Below are 23,624 nucleotides of genomic sequence, written 5' to 3'. Positions count from 1 at the left end.
ACACATCATTTTTGCCATTTCTGCAGAGTAAATTCCCAGGTACATAGTTTTAAAATTACATTCCAGATTCAATCCCTTTATTGTATTTATCTCTTTATTTAAATCTTGCCAATAGGTGTTTATAATATTACTGTGTCAAAATATGTGGACATGATCTGCCGAAACATTTCCACATTTTCTCCAGCATTCACCATTTTTTTAATCTCTAGTTTGAAAGTATTTTATTTCAGGTATTATAAAGAACCTGATTACATTTCTCCAAATAAATTCCCTCCATGAATCTCAATTGTGATCATCTGTGTTTCCCAAATAGTTAATCATTCCTTATTTGTTATTATATTGGCTTCCCTTTCCCATTTCTGTTTGATATACATTGTTGAGTGTTTCTTTGTTAATGTCAGACAGGAATAATTTCTTGATACTAGTTTTTTATTAACCTTCTTTTTGTAAGCATCTATAAATACCTGCACTACTGTTGTTTTTATGTCTTCTGAATCTCTTATGTTTTTATTGAAGTAGTCTCTAACTTGAAGGTAACAGAAAAAGTTTTGTTTATATAAGTTATATATATATTGGAAATTTGTTAAAAACTTTCTAATTCATTATCAGTAGTGATGAGACAGAAGGATGTTATGTCTTGCAAACTCCATTGTTTAAATCTTAGATCTAGTTTTGCTGGTTTAAATTAAATATCATGTTCAACCCATCTTAATATCTTAGCTTGTCTTAATATGTTAGGTTTAATTGTTTGTACCAAATTTTCAAAGGTGTCTTTGTCAGGGAATTCAATTTATGCAATTCTGTATGTTGGAAATTTCTATCTCCTAATAATACTTGGAGAGGTCAGTGGATTTGTAATTGTTCAAATTCTTTCCACTTTGCACAGTATTTGTCGTTGCACCAACGAACTCTGTGTCTAAGCTGCGCTGCCTTATAATAATCATTTAATTAATCTATATCCTGAATATAATCCAAATTTTTCAAGAGAATACATCACCTTGGGTAAACTAAAGTCTGGGTATGTAAGAAACAGAAACACATCATCAGCGTATAAACAAATTCTATGTTCAGTATCTTTCTTAATTTTTCTTAATCTCTGATTAGTTGTGCCAATGGTTCAATAAATAAAGAAGGACTTAATGGGCATCCTTGTCAATATCCTCTTTCTGATATAATATGTTCTGAAATATCTCTGTTCATTTTAATTCTAGCTGTAGGATCCAAATCGTTGCAGAACTAAATATAAAAAAAAATCCCAACTCATCGAATCGAATGCTTCTTCTGCGTCTAGGCTACTTAGAAGACTGCGAACCTTGTTATGAGCTATATAATCTATTACGTGAAGGGCTTGCCATATATTATCATATGTTTGTATTTGTTTTAAAAAAAACCTGTTTGATCAGTATCTATTAGGTCTGGAAAAATGTCCTCTAATTGTTTGGCTGATATAGATGCATCGAGTCTATAGTCAATAATTAGGACTGAAATAGGTCTATATGAATTACACTCTAGTGGATATTTTCCTTCTGGAATCACAGACATGATAGCTTCTCTCCAGGATCTAGGTGGGTTCGCCCTCACGTAAGGTATGACATCAACTATTCTTTAAATATTTTATACCATTTTGCAGAGAAGCCATATATGCCTGGTACTTTAGATGTTTTTATATAGTGTTGCTTATTTCTTCTATGGTTATTTTTTTGAGTTAGGGTTTTATTTTGTATTGATCCAATTGATGGTAAATCTAATGTGTGTAAAAATGCTTGTATGTTTGCAAGTTCAATATTGTCTTTTAAGGTATATAATTCCTTACTAATTCCTTCCTCCAATTTATGACATATCTTTTTAGTTTTGGGATCTTTGATTTAAAATAATACTCCTCTCTGCCTGTTTCCTTATTCTTCATGCCAGGAGCTTTTTTGCTTTTGGACCATTTTCATAAAATTTTAAAATGTGAGTTTTAATTGAACTTGCTCATCGAATATTTTATTGAGTTTAGCTTTAACTTCTTTGATCTTATTAAAAATATCTGGATCTTCTTTATTACCATATTTAGTCTCTAATTCTTTTTTCAGATTATTCATGTAATTCAGTTTTTTTTCCTCTTGATCCCCACATTATAAGTTTACCTCGCATAACAGCTTTAGCTGTGTCCCATATGATACTAGGTGACACCTCTCCATTATTATAGTTTTAAATAGTCTAATAGTTCTTTTTTTAACATATTCTACACACGTTAAATCATTCAAATGATTAGGGTTAAATTGTCTTTTTGGGTTTATTGTCCAGGTACACCGTTAAATATACTCCTGCATGGTCTGAGATGTCCCTTGTTCCTATTGTACAGTCTTTTATTTTATGTTGATCTGACTCAAACATAAAAAATAATCAATTCTAGAATGAGACATGTGGGCGGAAGAAAAGAAAGTATGTTCTTTTTTAAGAGGGTATAGGTCTCTCCATACATCTATTAAGCCTAATTCTTTCATCAGATATCTTATTTGTCTAGCTTCTTGACTAACTTGCTTATTAGAAGATGAGTCCAATTTAGACTGAAGTTGTACATTCCAGTCTCCCCTACTGATCAACGTACCTGACGCCTCCTTGGCTATAACACTTACTATTTTTTTTTGAGAAATGCTTTGTCTTTTTCAGGAGGTCTATTTAAATTAACTAATGTAACTTTGTTTTGGTTGATAGTTCCTTTAATGAGGTTATATCGTCCTTCTTTATCAGTAATCTTGGAAATTAATTGTAAGCTGATTTTGTTTGAGATTAATGTCATTACTCCTCGTTTACGACCATTATTATGTGAGGAAAAGAAAACCTTAAATCCTTTTTTTTCTAATTTCTTATGTTCTGTATTAGAAAGATGCGTCTCTTGCCAGATTATCTGTTGCTTTTCTCTTCATTTTAGCCACGAGTTTCCTTCTTTTAATCGAATTTACTAACCCATTAATATTTAAAGTAATGACTCTATATTCCTGTTTTTGCATATACTATAAACAGATGTTATTGCGAAGATCACAGTGACCGGAACATAAAAAACACAAACATGAACATCTTGAACCACATAAACAACATAACGAAAAAGGTTTCCAAACCTTAAAGTCTTAAATAACTTCTTAATGTGAGGGGAAAGCTTTCCTTCTCTAAAGGGCCCCTTGTTGCTGTGCCTATTGCACAAAAAATGTTAACAAATATATTCAGCGCCTATATCTGGCAATATTATATTCTTGTGTTTCTGGTTAGGTTTTCAAGTTAAATATTTCTAATTATAGCAAGGGATTTTAAGTGTATAAATTGGAATCCCTTTATTTCTTCCTACCAGTATGTTACTCAATGACTTGAGTCTTGGTGTGCTTTAATCGTTCATCTTGTGTCGTTGGTCAGTTGGGTTAAATACCATTCCTCCTTTAAATGTTCATCATCGGTGAATCAGTCAAGAAGTTTTACCAGTCTCTCAGAGTTCTTTGTCAGGATCTGTCAGGTTTTACCCTTCTTTCAAACAGAGCTAGTGTTGTCCCTTTAAAATTAAGTAGTTTTTCCCGGATCTTCGCTTGATGTTTTTCCTTACTTTTCTTCAATGGTCTTTGTTTCACTTTCCAAGAGATTCCTATAATAGTTTCTTCTTCGCTGTTTATCAGTCCTTTTTCTTTCAGATCTCTTGATGCCTCCGTCATCGAATTGTACATGACCGGACCGTTTTTGAGAAAGATTCTAAGTTTTGTCGGCTGTGGTGTTTGGAACTTAATCCCCTTTTCTTTCAGAATTTTTCATATCGGAGCAAAAGCCGTCTTTTCTGTTGGATCTCAGGTGGGTAGTCTTGGTCAAAGAAAATCCTTTTTTTGTTTCAGTGTATTACTTTTTTCTCTTTGCAAAGTGGAGGACAAGGTCCTTTGTTTTGTTTTCCAGGAAGAATACACCACTGATCAAGGGGGTGCGTCAGCGGGTGGTTTTGGTCCAAGTGCCCGTAGACACCGTTGAATTTTAAGGTCCAATTCATCAAGTGACAGCTCCGTTTTGATAATCGTTTCCACCAAGTCTTGGCTATTATTCACTTTGTTTCCTTTGGGGATTCCAAAAATCTGAATATTATTTCTACGGGAGTGTGTTTCTAGATCGTCCAGGTTACGTACGTAACCCACGTTTCCTAAATAGGGAATGGAGACGTGTGTCTGTATAAACTTTGGGAGTGCTTTAGATGACCAATCATTTCTGAAGGTATTAAAACGGGCCAATGAAATGCTAATTGAATTGGCGGAGCTTAGCTCCACAGCTGAAACTGATGAGCCAATTAGTCTATCACGCTCCTGATGTGTAGTTTGCCAAGCCAAAGCGTGAGCGCACTGACATCACCAAGAGCGCAACCTTCCAACCTCCCCTTTTGCGATTGATCCACGTAAAGGCGCAAATAGCGAACGGGTCAAAGCAGTGAGTGTGTTGAGCCTGCCTCCTCCGAAGGCAGCGCAAACAGGTTCACCACCTGATCTCTAAATGGGGTGGTCGGGCCGGGGTCTTATGACAACGTGAGAGTAACCGGGCCCGAATTCAAGGCACGATTCGCTAACCGAAAATGCCTCCAGATCTCCAAATCTTTTGAATGACGCCAATGCGATCACCAGAGCTGTTTTTAATGACAGAATTTTAAGAGATACTGACTCGAGCAGCTCGAACGGATCTCTCTGCAGACCCGCTAGGACTAGAGAAGGCAGAGAGGGCATGAGAGGGGGGCGGGACGGATTTAACCGCCGTCCGCCTCTGAGGAATCGGATGTTAGATCATGCTTCCAGAGCGTGTTGCCATCTTCCGCGTTATGATTAGCGGAGATCGCAGCCACGTGGAGGGTGACAGCCTGTGCTCTATCTTATCCTGAAGGAAGGATAACACAATGCTAATCTGGCAAGTTCGAGGGTCTTCTCGGCGAGAAGCGCACCACTCAGAGAATAGACTCCACTTCAGGGCGTAGGCATGCCTCGTAGAGGGTGCTCTAGCCTGAGTGATGGTGTTAAGTACCGAGGGCAGTAAGTCACCTAAGTCTTTCTCGCTCTGTCTATGGACCACACGTGGAGGTTCCAGAGATCTGGGCATGGAAGCCAGATGTTGCCCCGTCCCTAAGAGAGCCTAGGAGGGGTCGCCGCGAGGAGTGTGAGCTCCGAAACCCAGGTCCGGTTGGGCCAGAGGGGCGCAACAATCAAGACCTGCTTTTCATCCTCCCTGACTTTGCACAAAGTTTGTGCGATTAGGTTTACTGGAGAAAAGGCATATTTGCGAATGCCCGATGGCCAGCTGTAAGCCAATGCATCCGTGCCGAGGGGGGCCTCGGTCAGGGAATAAAACGGCTGGCTTTGTGGTCTCTCGGTGGAGGCAAACAGATTGAACTGGGCTTCCCCAAAGCATGCCCATATCAGCTGGACCGAATCGGGGTGGAGTCTCCACTCTCCCCGGGACACTAGCTGCCATGAGAGCGCATTGGCGGTTGACCTGAAACACCAACTGGTCGAGGTGCCGAAGCACTTTGTCTCTGTACATAATCAGCTGATCGCGAGACGAGGCTAGAAAGAGCCTATTGTCACGATAGCAGAGTATGCGGAAGCTCGCAAGGCACAGTGGTGCCAGGGCACCCTCCGCGAGCTTGGTGAAAACCCACGAAGACAGAGAGCCCGAAGGGGAGGACTTTGTATTGCTATGGTCGTCCTTTGAACATGAACCGGAGAAAGGGGCAGTGGCGTGGAAGAATGGAGGCGAGAAAATATGTGTCCTTCAGGGCTAACATGTCCAATTCCAGATCAGTAAACATACTGACAACCCTGAAGGGTGACAGGAGGTCCGGATCTTCCTCGGAGCATGTCAACCCACCCTCCGATGCAGCGATGGACGTCATGCCCCCAGTGACATCTAATGAAAGCACGCCCAGCTCGGAGGATGGACCAGCACTCACACTCGAATCAGAAACAGAGCGCACTGGAGAGGAGCGAGGGGTCCGCGGGCCCGAAGGTGACGGATTAGCCTCCACTGTAACCCTCAGGCCTGCCCAAGTGCTAAAGGCTAGGCAAGAGCAGCAGGGGTGACTTTCCCTAATAAAAAATTAGTGCAACAGTCAAGCCTTCGCTATGCGGGCAAGAACTGTCCGCGAGCACTGCATCAACATGTTGGACCACCAAGCATGTGACCAATACTCGTGCCTGTCATCCGGGGCGAGGAAACCACCGCATCCAGAAACGCACGGTTGAAACGACATCTTTAAAAAGACGTGCTGTACGACCGTGTGCTCTCATAGGGAATAATGCTCTTTCAGTAAACTGCTCTTTCAGATCACCAGAGAAACGCCAAGGGGACGGGAAACCCAGCTTGACCACCGCTAACACGTCTTCTCCCACACTGGTGAAGGTAAGGCTTTCTTCAAGTTGGAAGTCAGCTCAGCAGAAGGGTTCTTCAGTCTCAGATCGGGTCTGAAGGAACAATTCGGATGAGCTAACTCGCACAGCTGACTGATATAGCCCTAATTGGCTCATCAGTTGCAGCTGTGGAGCTAAGCTCTGCCAATTCAATTGGCATTTCATTGGGCCGTTTTAAAATCTTTAGAAATGATTGGTCGTCTAAAGCACTCCTAAAGTCTGTTTATACAGACACTCATAAAAGTTTCGCTATGAAGGGGAACTCACAGTTTCTCTTTTAAATTTTCTTGAATTTGGATGGATCGAGCATTTCTTTCATCTCAGCAATGTTCTCCAATTCTCCAACTCGCTGCTCCGCTTTGTTGACCTTTTCTGCTATTGCGTTTAGGTCTGTGAAAAGGCCATCCAGTTTTTAACTGACTTCTTGTTTAAAGTTATTGAGTTCCATTTTCACATCTTTTGCAAGATAATCTTGGAAGGCCGTTAAGTCAGATTTAATATCCATTTAGAAAACTTTGATGTCTGAATGTATTGCTGCAATGCAAGCTGACAGGCTATCAGCTACCCCGTCCGTCTCGGAATTTTCATCTGTTGATTTCTCATTTTTTTCCAAGTTTCAATGGTTATTTTGTCCAAGCCTTTTAGTTTTTGTCCCCCTCCGTGTTATTTAAATATGGTTTAGGTTATCATATATGATGTAAAAAGGAGGATTAATACCAGTGTGTATGGGAACGCTCTTTCTATGCTGCTTCATGTGTTGACGCCATACTGGAAACCATCCCATGTGTTTCTTAAGCTGCCCCCAAAGAGTGAAACTCTGTACACACTGATCATGTCTACGGTTTCTCTCCAGTGTGAATCCTCTCATGTGTTTTCAGGGTTCATGAGTGAGTAAACCTCTTACTGCACTGTGAACACTGGTTTTGATATGGTTTTGCTCTAGTGTGAATCCTCTGGTGCCGTTTTAATTCTGCAGCTGTAATAAAAGTTTTCTCACACTCCAAGCACATCTACTCTCTCACACCAGTGTGGATCTTCATGTGTTTATTAAGGTTTGATGATTTGCTGAAACTCGTCCCACACTGAGTGCAAGTGAATGGTCTCTCTCCAGTGTGGATCATCATGTGTTGATTAAGGTGTGATGATTGGCTGAAACTCTTCCCACACTGAGTGCAAGTGAATGGTTTCTCTCCAGTGTGGATCCTCATGTGTAGATTAAGGGTAGATGAGTGGCTGAAACTCTTCCCACACAGAGTGCATGTGAATGGTCTCACTCCTGTGTGGATCCTCATGTGTTTATTAAGGTATGATGATTGGCTGAAACTCTTCCCACACTGAGTGCATGCGAATGGTCTCTCTCCAGTGTGAATCCTCATGTGTTTATTAAGGTGTGATGAGTGGTTGAAACTCTTCCCACACTGAGTGCATATGAATGGTTTCTCTCCAGTGTGGTTCATCGTGTGAATTCTAAGTTTGCGTTTGCTTGTCAAACTCTTCCCACACTGAGTGCATGTGAATGGTTTCTTTCCAGTGTGGATCGTCATGTGTTGGTTAAGTTGTAAGGATTTGCTGAAACTCTTTCCACACTGCGTGCATGTGAATGGTTTCTCTCCAGTGTGGATCATCATGTGTTCATTAAGGGATGATGAGTGTCTGAAACTCTTCCCACACTGAGTGCATGTGAATGGTTTCTCTCCAGTGTGGATCCTCATGTGTCGATTAAGGTGTGATGAGTGGCTGAAACTCTTCCCACACTGAGTGCATGTGAATGGTTTCTCTCCAGTGTGGATCCTCATGTGAATCTTAAGTTTGCTTTTACTTGCCAAACTCTTTCCACACTGAGTGCAGGTAAAACAACTCTTGTCTCTCACTTTTAAAATGCCATCAGTCTCTAAATGATTTCTGTCCTCAATTTTGAGATGATGTTCCTCCTCTTTGATCTTCTCATAGTCTTTAATTAGGTCTGAAATAAAAAAGTTAGGTTTTTAGTAAATCATTAAAACTCTCATCAAAAGCTGAAGTGAAAAGGCAGTAAAAACATTGGCTACACAAACCTTCATTTTGATGCACAGTAAATGTAAAAACATAGCAGATCATATTTAGATTGATCTTGTCATATCAAACTCCTGGGGTCCATTACACACATACACATTTAAGCGGATTCTTATTTGATTGATCCCAGATCATTTTTGAGACATCAATTTGAAAGCTGTAAAGGAATAGTTTTTTATTTGTATATATGCATAATCACAACAAAACAACAACTTTTTACAAAACTTGTAAAGCAGATGGGGAATGCTTTTTCATTCTGTGCCTGACTGGTAAACCTGTTAGAATGAACAGCTGAATCTCTGAATATTTGCCTCACATACATGAGACATATCTGCATAAAGCCTTAAATCCGCACCTTTAAACGACAAATGTCCTTTGGTTTAGTAATTTGCAAGTAACGATTGCAATGCAGAATTCTAACACCTAATGGTTTTAGATTAACAAACAAATGTAAATATTAGCCAAAGATAACACAATTAAACACATTGTGCAGTTTTTAAATGAAAAGTTTTTATTCTTAAAACGATAACAAAATACTGAACTACATAGCCTTGTGTGAAAATATTTTTCCCCATTAAAACATAATATCACACCAACTTCAAGTTCTCTAGCCACACCCAGACCTGATTACTACCAAACATGTTCACAATCAAGAAATCACCAAAATAGACCTGTCTGACAAAGAAATACAGGGTGAGTAACAAAATAATATGTACACAAACAATCGATAATATACTGACAAACATGAAGGAAAATTATGTGGTATAAAGAGGAAAAAAAGGGAAACGAGAGCTCCTGTGACTGCAAATAAAAGCAGATGACAAGAGAAAATCTGTAACCCTGAACAGAAGGAAAGACCAAAAGCTTGAGGTACGGTGACAGTACCCCCTCCCTCAAGAACACCCCCTGGCGTTCCCTTAAACTGACTATGGATCTTTTTTTTTTTTTTGCTCCTTCCTGAGCGTTTTATTTTAATCACAACTAATTTTCCCTTAAATGAGCACAGTACCTAAAGTAGTCGAATGCTTCATTATAGATCTGTGCATTCTTACATTAACACCTCTATTATCAAACAAAACACAATGAGAGATTCATTTGCTGCTCTTCACTAAATAACTGTAGTAACTTTAATCAATATGCAAATACAATCAAAAGTGAAGTAGATTTTATAGCTTTATTTAATTTCTGTATAGGCCATTGATTTTAATAGGCTAAACCTTTTATTGTCAATATTTTCTAATGTTTGCTCTGTATTCTATCATTTGAAGCTATTTGTTGGGAAGATTGTTTATTGTCATTGCTGTGAAGATTATAAGTTATTGTGTGATTAATGGATAATGAAATGAGAGTGACGGTTTAACTAATTGCACATTGTGATTGGCTGGAATAAAGGGGTGGAGTCGGAGAATTGTGTCACACACTGAGGAAGGCTTTGTGCCGAAACGTCTGTTTGTCTGTTATCACCCGTAAAATGTAAGAAAAAGTAAAAAGTAAAAACAGTACGAAGCAATTGAGTGCGAATCATTACCTTCTTTTGAAGCTATTTGTTGTCCCATATTTTTTACATCCCAACATTGACAGATTAGTAATGGCTTAAAGTCAGCTAATGTTATGGAAGGGCATACCCACATCATTCCTTCCTCAAGCTAATGTGTAAATATTAGATCTATTCAGCAATAATGTTAATTGCATTGGCATATTTATCTGATGTTTTCCCAGCTTGAAGTAGTCGATCAAAAAGCTATTTAGTTTCTTATGACTATACACTAGCAGTGGAATTTACTGCAATGTGACGGGGCGCCACCTGAAATCTTGCTTAGGGTGCCATATTGGTTAGGGCTGGGCCTGATGTGAGTGCACCCTCAACCAGTCTGGGAGGCAGAAAAGCAGATGTAATGGGCTGCAGGGGGGAGAGAAGAATGGGTTTGATCTTAGACCTCTAAAAAAAACGGATGAATGTTTTTAAACTTAGAGCTTAATTTCAGTTGGACTGAGCACTTTGATAATGGGAAATGGCCCAATGATTTTGGGTCCCAATTTACGTGGGGGAAGTCTGAGAGGAATGTCTTTGGAAGACAACCAGACTTTCTGACCACACATGTATAGAGGGGGCAGATGCTACATTCCTATTGCCAGTCCTTTTCTGGTGATCCTCCATGTCAAAAGGCATCTCTGAATGAACGAATGCATGAGGAAACAATAACATCTGGTTGTTGGGAAGAGAATACGCTTATTTCACAATGCCACCATTTTAAAGAACGAAAGCTAGGCTGCGGTGGGAAAAAAACATGGAAGTATAGGTATAAGTATCAGCACTGTAAACATTGCAACAACATGCTTTGGACTGCAAACCTCCAGCTGTTGCTGCAATTTGTAAACCTCACTTTAATATAATTCAGTTCAGTTTAATTTAAACAAAAGCAGATTAGGCATCAAACTTAATTACAATCTCTTTAACAGTTATACGCTTAAGTGTCTTAATAGGATTTAGTTCATGGCACCAGGTAAACTCTGTGGGGACCATTCCTTGCTTCAGTCTATGTAACTGAGTGAGCGATAAAACACCCTCAACACCCTCGTGTTGTCTGTAATAGTGTTGTCCTGGTACTGAAGTTTTAAAATCGTCCATTTCCCGCTAGCATGTAGGTGCCACTGAGAGTGTTCTTAAACAGCGCTGATCTGCCATAGTGTTCACTGGTGGCCACCAGAAATGATTGTGATTTAAGATATACAGCCAGGTACAAAATGTTCCTGTGTGGCTCCAGGCGATACTTCCGGGTTTCACCGGCCCTCCAGGACCGAGTTTGGACATGCCTGCTCTAGGGGAACGAGACAGGGCTGCCCTCTATCCCCTGTGCTCTTTGACATTGCCATCAAACCTCTTACAACCATATTAATGAACTCCGATGGCTTGCAAGGAATTTTTAGGGGACAAGAACATAAGCTCCTGCTATATGCGGATGATCATCTTCTTTTTCTGTTAAATCCAGATACATGTATTCCAAAAGCTCTTACAATAATTTCAGAATTTGGAAATGTTTCTGGATACAAAGTCATTCTAGCAAAGAGTCTCCTTTCCCCTATCAATGATAGAGCACAGCTAATGTCCTTCCAATCCTTTCCATTTTCAGTAAGTCCTGATAAATTTGTATATTTGGGTGTGAGTGTGACACGCAAATATTAGGATTTGTTTAATAATAATTTTAAAACGACATTAGACAAATCCAAATGAGACATGACGTGGTGGTCAATCCTTTATTTTTGGCTGGGAAGATCAACTCTATTAAAATGACAATACTACCAAGATTTCTGTTTCTATTTCAGACCGTGCCTGTTTTTATTCCCAAGTAATTTTTAATTTAAATAATTGTATTTCTACTCGTATAAGAAAGGAATTCTTAAAAAGAAAAAAGGAAGAGGGTGGATTGGCAATGCCAATTTTTATACTATTATCGGGCGCCCAATTTACACAAACTGATATTCTGGTTTTCCAACATCTGTAATGATGAGGCCCCACTTTGGTTACTGATGGAACAGCACACGTCTAATCCACTGTCTTTATGTTCACTATTTTGTGCTCCAATTCCAGTGAGTAAACAATATTCTATAAATTATCCAGTTATTAATGGATCACTCAAAATATGGTCACAATTCAGACTTCACTTTAATAATAAACAAGCATTGCATTCTGCTCCCATTTAGTTAAAGGGTCACGAAACACCAAAACACATTTTTTGAGATGTTGACAGTCGTATATGTGTCCCACATTGCTAAAAACACTATTAGGACACCTATATTTCACTAAAAAGTGTAAATTGGTTGTTTTGGGGTTATTTCAAGCAAATTCGTACTTCCGGTTTGAAACGAATTTTTGAAGCTGCGTCACGGTCATGACATAATAGCCTGTATTCCAGCGTGCAGACTGTGCCAGAGTGTGTCTTATTACGTCTTACAGTGTGATGCATTAATGCATGAATAAGGCTTGGTTCAAACCAATCAGCGCGCTCTATTGTGCAACTTCATTAATATTCATTAGTGTCACTGTGTGTACGCCACAGAGACGCCACGTTGTGTTGGCAAAACAAGCGTGAAGTGTTGCTTTTATAGTTTGCTGCAGTTAAGTTTCGTTTTCATTTTCTCTCTGTGAGAGCTCAGCTGGATCACGTGTGGATTAACAGTGTACGCGACGCTCGACAACAATAACTTACGTGTCTAAGGAGGATTATTGTTTACCTGAGAGCTGTTCTCATCTGCAAACGCTGAGATCCGGATTCGCTTGTAACGTTAGTCTCCTCTTCATAAAGACGCGGCTCTAGTTGCTGGTGATTGTCCTGTCTCTACAGATTTGGTAAGTGAGCGACCAGCGCTCTTTGTTTATTCAGTTTGTTCGTATCGAATAAAGTTAACTATTGCACTGAGTGCAAACTTGTTAGCACCGCATTTTGTGACCGGAATAACACACGCGGCTTTCTGACGCTACCTGCCGTGTGCATCTAAGTTTCTGGGAAATGCTGAGTTTTTTTCTCTCATTCGCCGTGCGGTATCAAACGTTGCATGAAAAATACACGCTTAGAGCAGTTCCTCGAATCAAATATCGCGTTTGTCGCGAGGGACATGAATGAATTCCCTGAATGAAAGAGCCAAACTGCAGTTAAAGTCCAACATTTAATAATTTGGCAAATAATTCGACTACAGATGTCCATGTAGGTTAAACACCATCACTTTCTCATGTGTGTGTATTTTGCCTGAAACTCGCGCGTGCCCAAATAGACACTCCCACACCATCCCACTTTAGTTCCTCCAACACTCCCCCCTAAACAGAGCTGGACACGCTCACTTTTCTGACTTTTTCCAAAGTAAAGGTGTGAAAACACCCTGCTGAAACGAGGGGGTTTCATGGCCCTTTAAATCCGTTATTCCCTCCTTCTTGTATAGATTCAGCATTCCAATTATGGTCTAGGAAGGGAGTTAACTGTGTTAAGGACCTGTTTAAAGATGGCATATTTATCTCATTTCAACAGTTAAGAACAGACATTGAGATTCCCCAGTCTAATTTTTAGGTACCTTCAGGTCAGTAGTTTCATTAAAAAACACTTCTCTCTGTCACTGAACCAACCAGAAGCATGCTGGGTAGATGAATTGGTAAATATGGAGCCATATCAAAGGGGTATTATGTCTATGTTATATGAAGTGATCCAAAGAACTGCCTCCCCTTCCCTAAATTGTATAAAGCAAAAAATGGGAAGATGAACTGGGACTAGAAATATCAGATACAGCATGTCAATATGCCATAGAACTGGTACACTCATCTTCTGTATGTATTAGACATGGTCTTCTTCAGTTTAAGGTGCTTCATAGGCTTCATATCTAGGAGCAAGCTGGCAAAAATGTATCCAGGGTGAACGATTTGGATTTATACCTTCCAATCCATCTCAGAATAAATCAACGTTTATCCTTTCCTCATCATCTTGTTTCTCATTATTTTTATTAAATATAATTATTTGAATGAGTATTTAACTTTGAAATGATTTTAACTAAGGAATAAGTTAAACACTGCTTAATATAAGAATGTTCAGTGCATTTGCCTGTCTCTTTATAACTATTTTCAGAAGCCACCAAACTAGGTCAGAGGTCACGGAGACCTTGATTTGAACTGAGGCTGGAAGCAACTGTTTCTATTGTTATTTCTATGAGTTAATACTATCTAAAATGTCTAAGAGTGATTTTGCTATTTTTATGGGTAATTATTTTAAAGTGATTCCACTTTTTATGTAGATAAGACACTGTATGTAGTGAGGATGTTGTAGCAGTCTTGAACGAGTTTGATAACAGCTAAACGTACAAGAAACAATCCTTGAGTTTCCACCCTAGATGGTCTCAGATTGTGTCCCTGGTTTAGCATTTCACAGGTCTGGAGTCAGCTGTAAAACAGTCAAGAGGATGTCTGACGTTTATGCTTAACATACGGTTCAGAATTGTACGCACAAACCCCATGTGGAAATGTTCCTAGTTTATCTGTGTTTTAACCAATCAGATTAGAAAACCTATATGTATGACGGAGTTACTGACGTTATTTGAGAGTATAATTGTTATTGATTGGTGATTGTAAGCAGAGCGGCCTAGGAACTCATTGTGAGTGTTGAAGCTGGCTTCTTCTGATGAAACTGCAATCTATCTTCAGTAAACTTGATTTATTAATTTAAATCTTTAACTCCGGCTCTTCTTCATCTGACAGACTGCTCATTCTTTGGGTCAAACTGTGTACCATCCCTACAAGGGTCGGATTCATCTTTCCCCAGATGTGGTTTGGAGCCAGCAGATCTGATGTTCTGGGGATGCCCTAGATTACATACATTTTGGACCAATATTTTAGGATCCTTTTCATCTATATGTAATAAAGATATGGATCCTAATCCTTTGACCTCCTATTTTTGGTACAGTGCCAGAAGAAATGCACCTGTCAGCTAATCACATTGCCTTTTCTTCTTTATTGACCAGACCCTTGATTCTTCTCTGGTGGAAAAAAAACAAACCTGCCATCCCACAGACATTAGATATTAGAAGTGTTATCACATCTTAAACTCGAGCACCTTGAGTACACCATACGAGGCTCTTCAAAAAAAGGTTATGAGGTTTGGCAGCCTTTCCTATCCTACATTGAACGCTCAGGGGTTATTATATCCTAAGTGAGAGTTTATCCCTAATTTCCTATTTTGTTTTATCTATTTTTATTAAATTTTTTCTCTTTCTCCGTTTTTCTTTATGGGGTGTGAGTATGTCTGTAACTATGAACCATGTTAATTTGTTGTTCAATTCGTATGTTGTGGAAAAATTGAAGACTTTTGAAAAAATCTATAAAAATATTTGAATAATAAGAACGTAAGCAGAACTAAGTAGATTTTAGAATGAGTAATGATCCCATTAATCTAGTGACAGTACATGTTTCTGTCGAAGGTCTGTGAATTTAAGCTAATTATTCATTAATGAAAGACAAGCCATTGTCATACGTGACTTTGTTGTTTGTGTGACTGAAATGTAGGCAATAGCTGTTTCCATCCAAAAATGTGAATTAAATTTATTTGCACAACTGGAATAAATTGCATAAAAAATATGCAAATAAATCAGTGTTTCCAGGCGACGAGTTGGCGCAGTAGGTAGTGCTGCCGACAAACAGCAAGAAGGTTGCTTGTTCGAGCCTCAGCTGGGTCAGTTGGCAATTCTGTGTGGAGTTTGCATGTTCTCCCCATGCTTGCGTGGGTTTCCTCCGGGTGCTCCGGTTTCCCCCACAAGACCAAAGACATGCTGTGTAGGTGAATTAGGTAAGCTAAATAGTCCATAGTGTATGTGTGTGGATGTTTCCCAGTGATGGGCTGCGGCTGGAAGGGCATCCGCTGCATAAAACGTGCTGGATAAGTTGGCGGTTCATTCCGCTGTGGCGACCCCAAATTAATAAAGGGACTAAGCTGAAAAGAAAATGAATGTATGAATCAGCGTTTCCAGCTTCCTGATTAACTGGTGCCAACTATCAAGAGTAAAAACAGAATTTACTGCGGTAGGAGAAGCTACATGGATCTTTTCTTTATTTAATAAATGACTTCCTGCAGATTTCAGTTGCTACCCATATTAAACACACCAGAACCAATTAATTAGGACCTGAACATCACTTGATAATTACAGGTAGGTGTGTTTGATATAAGTTGCAACTGAAATCTGCAGGAAGGTGGCTCTCCAGGAACAGGGTTGGCCACCCCTGTCTTATAACAAATCGCTTTTAATGCTCAAACTGGAATTATCACAGTAAATGACTCTCTCAAATTTGACAAACCTGCCATTTTGAAACAGAAAACCCAGAGTTTCTCTAATTTAAGGGATTAAAATACTTTTCACTTAACCTCCTGTTTTGAAACAGGGCCCTGATCACATGCGATATTGTTTTAGAACTTCAGTTGCCTATTGGAGAAATGACCAGGAATAATAAACAGCAGAAAACGGTCACACTATTTGCTCTACAAACAAGTGTGTTCATGACTATGCATACAAAGAAAACTAATTAAATTAGAAAATATGACTTTGCAACATCAAGCAGCATTAGACATGTGCCAGTATAAGATTCTGATGGTATGAAAACCTTGAATAAAAATATCACGGTTTCACAGTACTGTGATTACTGCTCTAAAATATATTCTTTTAAATGTCTGGGTAAAAAAAAAAAATTGTTCCCCTTTGAACATAATATTTTATCATATGAGAAACTTTTAAAATATTTTGGAGCTGTAAACATGTCAGGCTGAATAATTCTAAAGAATCATTGACTTCTGCTGTCTTCATTAGTTTCAAAAACACAGATTTCTAAAACGAAATTTTTAGATAGAAAAGGCATCTTTGGATATCTTTTCTGCTGGAGATACTGTTGCCCTCAAAACATAAAACTAAATGCAAAAACAAAAACCTTGCATATACATAGGAATGGTACAGCAGAAAATATTGGTGTTTTTTCAAACCTCAACCTTTTTCAAACCACGGTATACCTTGTAAACTGTTATCGTCCAATGCCTAAGCAGCTGTTTTTGAGGATCTAAATACTTATTTTTTAAAAAGCAAAAAGATTTCAATGGCGGCACCTGCTGGTACATGAAGAAATTGGTCAATACTGACGAACTTTACTCTCAAATGTTTGCATATCATCAGCATGCTCAGGGCCGGAGTGGGACTCCTTTTCAGCCCTGGAGTTTCAAGCCTCAGACCGGCCCACCTCAGTTCAAGACTGACTATATTAAAATAAGGTAATTGCCAAATCAGTTTCTAATTACACTATCGCATCTTTTTTTTTTTTGAGAAAACGTCTGCTTTAGAACTTCACATGTTCTAAACCCTAACAGTATTATATGTCTTAACAATAAAAATTTAAAAATATATATTTCTCAGACGAGGATCAAACCTGGGTCGGAGGCGTCGTAACCTAATGTGCTAACCACTGGACCACAACGACTATACACTGAAAGGTGACTCATCTGAGTTATATCATCATTAACCTGCAGGCTGCGTCTGGCCCACGAGGCTGCGAGAAAATAGATAAAAAGAGCAGAGCTGCGGTAAAATAATGAATAAGAAGACTGTGGTCAAGTAAATAAATTAATTAATTTAAAAAGTATGACTGCTGATGTAACAGGTATGAAAATTATAATTCGCTTTAAGTATAGAATTACACAAAATATGTATTTTATCTAATGTGTTAGTAAGTGTACCTGAGGTGTTTGTTAGTGTGTGTCTTTTCCTTTAAATTTCTAAGGGAGCTCACGCTGTTTAATTTCCTGTTTTGCGCCCGCCTCTTCCCTTTCTGCACTGACTATGCATGGGAGAGGTGGGTGTCTGCTAAGCTCCAATGAATCTTTAATCATCTTTACTTTATAAATAACTTTTAAAGCTAGTTTTCATGTTTAAATAATATTTATACCTTTATTTTTCACATATATTTCATTATTTTTGTGTTATCACTTAAATTGAGGTTTTGATTAACTTTAGCCTAACTGAAGCATGTGAATGCTAAAATGCATTGCACTTTACTTTTAACAGAAAAGCTGTAAGGGCGAAGACACACTGTAAAAGCTGTGCTTTTTGATTTATTCTCAGGTATGTTTTGTCACTTTGTTAATATTGTTTGGAGTTTTGTTCTATCTTTCTCTTCATCTCTTCCCCTTTCTGCACTGACTACGCATGGGAGAGAAAAGCTGTATGGGCGAAGACACACTGTAAAAGCTGTGCTTTTTGATTTATTCTCAGTGAGTAAAGAGCTGTCACAACTGCAGATCTCCAACTGGTTATTCCTTAATAAAACAAAGAAAACACAACGCAGAACCGGTTGCACTGAGAGCAACAGATTCTGGAGATAGGGACACCGGCCCTCACGGCCAAGAAACGGACCGGCCCACAGGGAATTCTCCCGGTTCTCTCGATCAGCCAATCCGGGCCTGAGCATGCTGTTATCAATTTCTTAAGCAGCAAAAGTAATTTTTATACTAGTTTGTTGGCCAGTTGTAGTCAGTGCAATGCTAAACGTTATTGTTCCATTATAATTTGTTGGTTTTGCCTCATGTCGTCCCACAACAACATCATATAGTTTAGAATACTGTACAATGTTTTATAACAATTCATTATTTTAGTTTCCATTTTATTTAGCATATTTCAAATCAAGGTCATCCACGTTTTCTGACATACTTTAAATCAGGGTTTCTACAGGTGTCATCAAGTTAAATTTAAGACTTTTAAAGACATTTTTAAGACCATTATGAATGAAATTTTAGACTAAGGAATTTTTCAAATGCCCCAGATGAAAAAGATTTTTATTTGTTTTATATTAAAAAAATATTATAATATAAAATATTTAATAATACAATAATACATCAATAATAATAAAATATTTTAGATATTTCTTAGCAAAAGATCTTAAATAGTGTGTGAAAACAAGAGAGCTCAAATATAAACCTTCTTTAAAATGAAAAACAAATAAACAAAAGTTTTAAAAACTATAATAAACTAAATCCATGCACAACAATCTGTCCAGGTCAATGTCCTTAGCAGTACTTACCATTATGATAAATAGAGTTAAAATGTCCTTTTTTTAATTAAAAAGTTGAAAGTTTTATTGAGATGGATTGTTGGGAATTGTGAGGGTTTTGGCCAGATTGGGTAACAAAACATGAACAAAGGAAAATAAAGACTTGTTTAAAAAGATTTAAGACCTACAACACAACATTTCAGTAAATTTAAGACTTTTTAAGGCCTGAATTTTTGATTTTGGAATTTAAGACTCCGCGGAAACCCTGTTTAAACACAATAGCCCTGGTTATTACTTATAATAATGTAATTATAACTCAGATAACATCTGTGAGAACTAGTAACAACTACAAAAACATAACATGGTTTAAACTCATAAAGAAGTTGAGAAAAAAGGGAATTGTGATCATTGTGACATTTGCAAATGGAAAGTACTGAGCCAACACCATCAAAGTAATAGCAAATATCTTCTATGAGAATACTGTAGGTCAAACATCGTCAGCTCAGTTAAACCTTTTTTTAATATATTGTTTTTATTTATTTTAGCACCAGTGCTCAAGGATGCTTTACAAACAGAAAGAGAACAAGAAAAGCAATAATCTTGAGAGGGTAGTGAAAATAGGAGACTAATAATACATAAAAGAATGACAAAAGACATGAGAACAAGTGACGAAAGAAACTCATTCCTGTCTTTCAATAAGTGCTTATGTGCATTTAGGAGAACTAGGCAGCACACTCAGGGCTGCAAGATGGATTTAATTTAGTATTCTTATTATTAAAATATATCTGAATGAGGATCAAGTGACTGAGTTGGTGTTTGAGAATAAAAACCAACCTGCTTGTTCATGCAGATCTTCCTGTTTGACTGTGAATGTTTCTTCAATCTTCACATCTTCACTCTCCTCTTTAATAAACGCCATCTTTATAACAGTGTGGAGATCAGTCGCTTCAGCAGCAGTTTTTCTCTGTGTTTGAACACTTTATCCTGTTTAAAATGAACAAAACTATTAAAATGTTGTTTAAAATAAATAAAACAATGAACAGAAACAAAATAACTTCTCTTCAACACTTGCTTCAACCGTTTCTTTATATGAGAGTCATTAACAAAAAGAAATCAGGTAAGTCCGAGCAAGAAACAATAGCCACAAATGAGCTGTTTAAAACTAGTACTCCATAGCTTATATATAGTGATGTACACTTAGAATGGAATGACATTATGCTATTTTATAAACTAAATCTTCAATAAACACTTATTACACACATTTATGTTGCTTTTTTCAAACAATAGCCCTCATTACTGTAAAATAGTACTTCGTTGTATAAAGGGTAAAATAATATTTTCAACAGCAGGTACATAATTTAGCATCAGATGAAAATCCTGAAACTTTAATCAATCGCTTTATATTTATGTGAATGTTTTAAAACAAACCTTTCTCCAGCTGAATGCTGCGCAGGAGCGGCGCAGCCTTATGACGTCACACACCACGCCAAAATAAAAGTCTTTTCTTTCGTTTAGTTTTTTTTTGCCACTCACTGTTGCAGTCATGACTTATTGATACATTTCTACCTCGTTTTCTACTTTACACTTGCTCTCTCTCTCTCTCTCTCTCTCTCACACGGACACACACACGCACACACACACACACACACACACACAGATGTTCAGTATTTGAAGTTGATCAAAACCTTTAATCTAAACATTTTTAAGACAAATTTTGAAAAACGTTTTTAGGGTCATTATCACTATAAAGTGTCTTTGAGATATCAAAATAAAAAAATAAAGTTTAAGATTTTTATTTTAACCACAAAATTGTTGTATTATTTAGACATTTGACTGTAAGAAATAAATGTTAGTCACTTTTTACAAATAATCTACAAGCAGAAAAACAGTAAACAAACCTCAAATTGTGTCAACCCTGTCAAGGACAAATTTAAAGTAGTATATCTTCATTGCAGTGTGATTATTAAATGTGTATTTTCAGAAAGGTCATGTGTCCCTTTACCAATCCAACTTTTTAGATTATAAAGAAAATCTATTTGTAATAATGAAATAATAGACAATTGATTTCCCAGTAAAATATACAATTGTTGCACATTATTTTCAAAATAAAACACAAGATCTAAAATATTTTATCAAACTTTCCAACAATATTAAGTGGCCCTTATTGATTAATTCAGAAATCACAATATGTTTTGCTGAGGTTATAAATAATTTGCTCATTTTCATAAAATTTGAACATGACTGTAAAACAAGATGACAGGCTGGACATTGGCATGACGGTGGACAAAGGCTTTATTTAGTGAACTAAATATGGAGGAACATTTGAAAAACAACAGGTACAACAACAAATATTAAAGGGTTCATGTAAAAGGATTGTAAACGTTTTCAAGAATTCAACTTCTGTTTTCACCAATACTGCAAACCACTGAGCCACTCTTCTGTTATCAATTAGCTTTTATCAATATGCAAATTAATGGGAAAATAAACAATTATTGTCCTTCAAATGAAACTAAAGTTGCTAATGAATGTTAATCTTTGTATTGTACACTGTATTTGAGGAGTGAAGGGAATGTTGGAGACAACTCAAGTTAAACACTTTACAGAATAAGGTAAATAATTAGATCAGATGTTCACATAAATGTAGAAATAATTAAGACTGTATTTTTATTTCAAAGTCAATGAGCTTCATTATATGGACTTTAAAAGAATATCCTATATAAATACTGAGACAGATATTGCCAAAAGGTTTGTCTTGTCCACTCATGTATCGCATCTACTTGTGCAGTATGTATGTGTGTGTGTGTGTGTGTGTAAGTGTTATAACATAAAAACATTCACTAATTAACAATAAAATATTAAATAAATAAAGTGTCAATAATAATGCATTATGTCCACCCTGTCAAGGAGGGATTTGTGACAGGGTGGACAATGCCAGAAGACATTTTTGGCTAAAGAGAGCATTTATTCAACACAGGTTGTTCCTGCCGCTGGTAAAGTGTTTACTAGTGATGGTGAAATGAAGCTTTCTGAACCAGTGAAGCGCTCGACTCAATTGTATCGGAAAAAGGTCCGTTACTCAAAGCTTTCTAAATCAGAGCTCGATGAGGACCTCTTCTGGTGAAAGTGTGGGAAAGCACTGTGCTGCAATAATGTCAAATGTTCACAACTGACCAACTCATTTCATTTTTTTGTCGACTTAGTCCCTTTATTAATCCGGGGTCGCCACAGCAGAATGAACCACCAACTTATCCAGCAAGCTTTTTTATGCAGCATATGCTCTTCCAGCCACAACCCATCTCTGGGAAGCATTCACACACTATGGACAATTTAGCCTACCAATTCACCTGTACTGCATGTCTTTGGACTGTGGAGAAAACCAGAGCACCCAGAGCAAACCCACGCAAACGCAGGGAGAACATGCAAACTCCACACAGAAACACCAACTGAGCCGAGGTTCGAACCAGCAACCCAGCAACCTATTGCTGTGAGGCAACAGCAATAACTACTGCGCCACTGCCTTGCCCAACTCATTCATGTAGTAATACAACAACAGTAATATAAACTGATTACTCAATTACTGTAGGTTTTACACATAAGGTATGTTACATTACACCACCGATGACCATAGTAAAATCCAAGGTATTCAAAACTATTTACATTTATTATATTTAAACTAGTCCTTCACCCACCCACTCGTTCCAAGCAGGGATCAAACTAGTGATTCCTGCATGGGAGTCAAATGATCTAGGTGGAGGCTTTGTAAGCGATGCTTTTGGGCTGCACTCGCCAGCTGGCCTCCATTAAACACTATACTATGACATGCAGGGGTTTTCTTTAAAGATAGTTGTAAAAATATACACTAATACACTTTAGTGTGATTAAAAACCTTTTTACTATAAATTACTATTGTATTTTAATTTAATTACTGATCTGTGTGACAGGTGCAGTGCTGTGAAACAGTAGAAATGTATGTAATCAACGCCTAATCTCTCGCTGTACACTTTACTAACCCATGAGGGTGTTTAAACCTTTGAATCAAAATGTGAAGCAGTCACGTGGGTGTAGGCGAAAATGAAGCTTCGTACGTCACTGATCATGTGATGATGGCAGAATGAATCAAGCTCCGGTACACTGCTTCACTGCGAGATGTATCTTTTTTTTTTTAAACATGCTTTGAAGCCTCGACACACAACATCACACCGCTAGTGTTTCCTTATTTAAGCTCTTTGTACACAGCTTATAAGCTACATTTTAATCTCTGAATTTTTTAAAATAATAATTACTATTTCACTCTGACAGGGTGGACATGTTAAGCTTGACAACATTCAGTTTCAAACACAACATGAGGAAAAAAAGCAAACACAAGTGTAGATAGTTACTGTGTGCACAGCAGATGTTTTCACCTCCTCTGAAGAAAAGCAAATCGGGCACGGGCATGCCAATGAGCACATCAAAGGGGTCTTAAAGGGGCATTTACCACATCATGACAGGGTGGACAGCAATTTCAAGGACTCGTGCAAAATTATTAATATAATATTATAAAAAAATAATATAAAAGTTATTAAATTGATTTGTTAAACAACCTGTTAAAGATAATGAGAATATTTCCAAATCTTTTT

At 37.7% G+C, this 23,624-nt stretch overlaps 3 protein-coding genes across 4 annotated transcripts in view; 1 reads left to right on the top strand and 2 right to left on the bottom strand.

The window, feature by feature from the left end:
• The window catches only part of LOC137491233 (uncharacterized), a 120,407-nt gene that overhangs the window by 86,128 nt on the left and 10,655 nt on the right, over positions 1–23,624 (top strand). The gene's annotated exons all lie outside the window — the stretch shown is intronic.
• Positions 1,385–20,488, bottom strand: LOC100151503 (uncharacterized). The gene is made up of 3 exons (XM_021475755.3): positions 20,434–20,488; positions 19,840–19,989; positions 1,385–8,361 (listed from the first exon to the last, which is right to left on the bottom strand). Exons 2-3 carry the CDS (start codon positions 19,922–19,924, stop codon positions 7,409–7,411), a joined length of 1,038 nt encoding a protein of 345 aa, XP_021331430.2. The 5' UTR covers positions 19,925–19,989; positions 20,434–20,488; the 3' UTR covers positions 1,385–7,408.
• LOC137491476 (tripartite motif-containing protein 16-like) overlaps positions 17,936–23,624 on the bottom strand; it is a 157,370-nt gene continuing 151,681 nt past the window's right edge. Inside the window, exon 6 of the mRNA XM_068220678.2 lies at positions 17,936–18,330. The gene's annotated coding sequence lies outside the window, so the exon portion shown is untranslated. The remainder of the gene's footprint in view (positions 18,331–23,624) is intronic.

This window comes from Danio rerio, chromosome 4 (genome assembly GCF_049306965.1).
Source record: "Danio rerio strain Tuebingen ecotype United States chromosome 4, GRCz12tu, whole genome shotgun sequence".
Taxonomy (NCBI): Eukaryota; Metazoa; Chordata; class Actinopteri; order Cypriniformes; family Danionidae; genus Danio; species Danio rerio.
The sequence above is the reverse complement of the archived record's forward strand: the minus strand, read 5'-3'. Positions and strand labels throughout refer to the sequence as shown.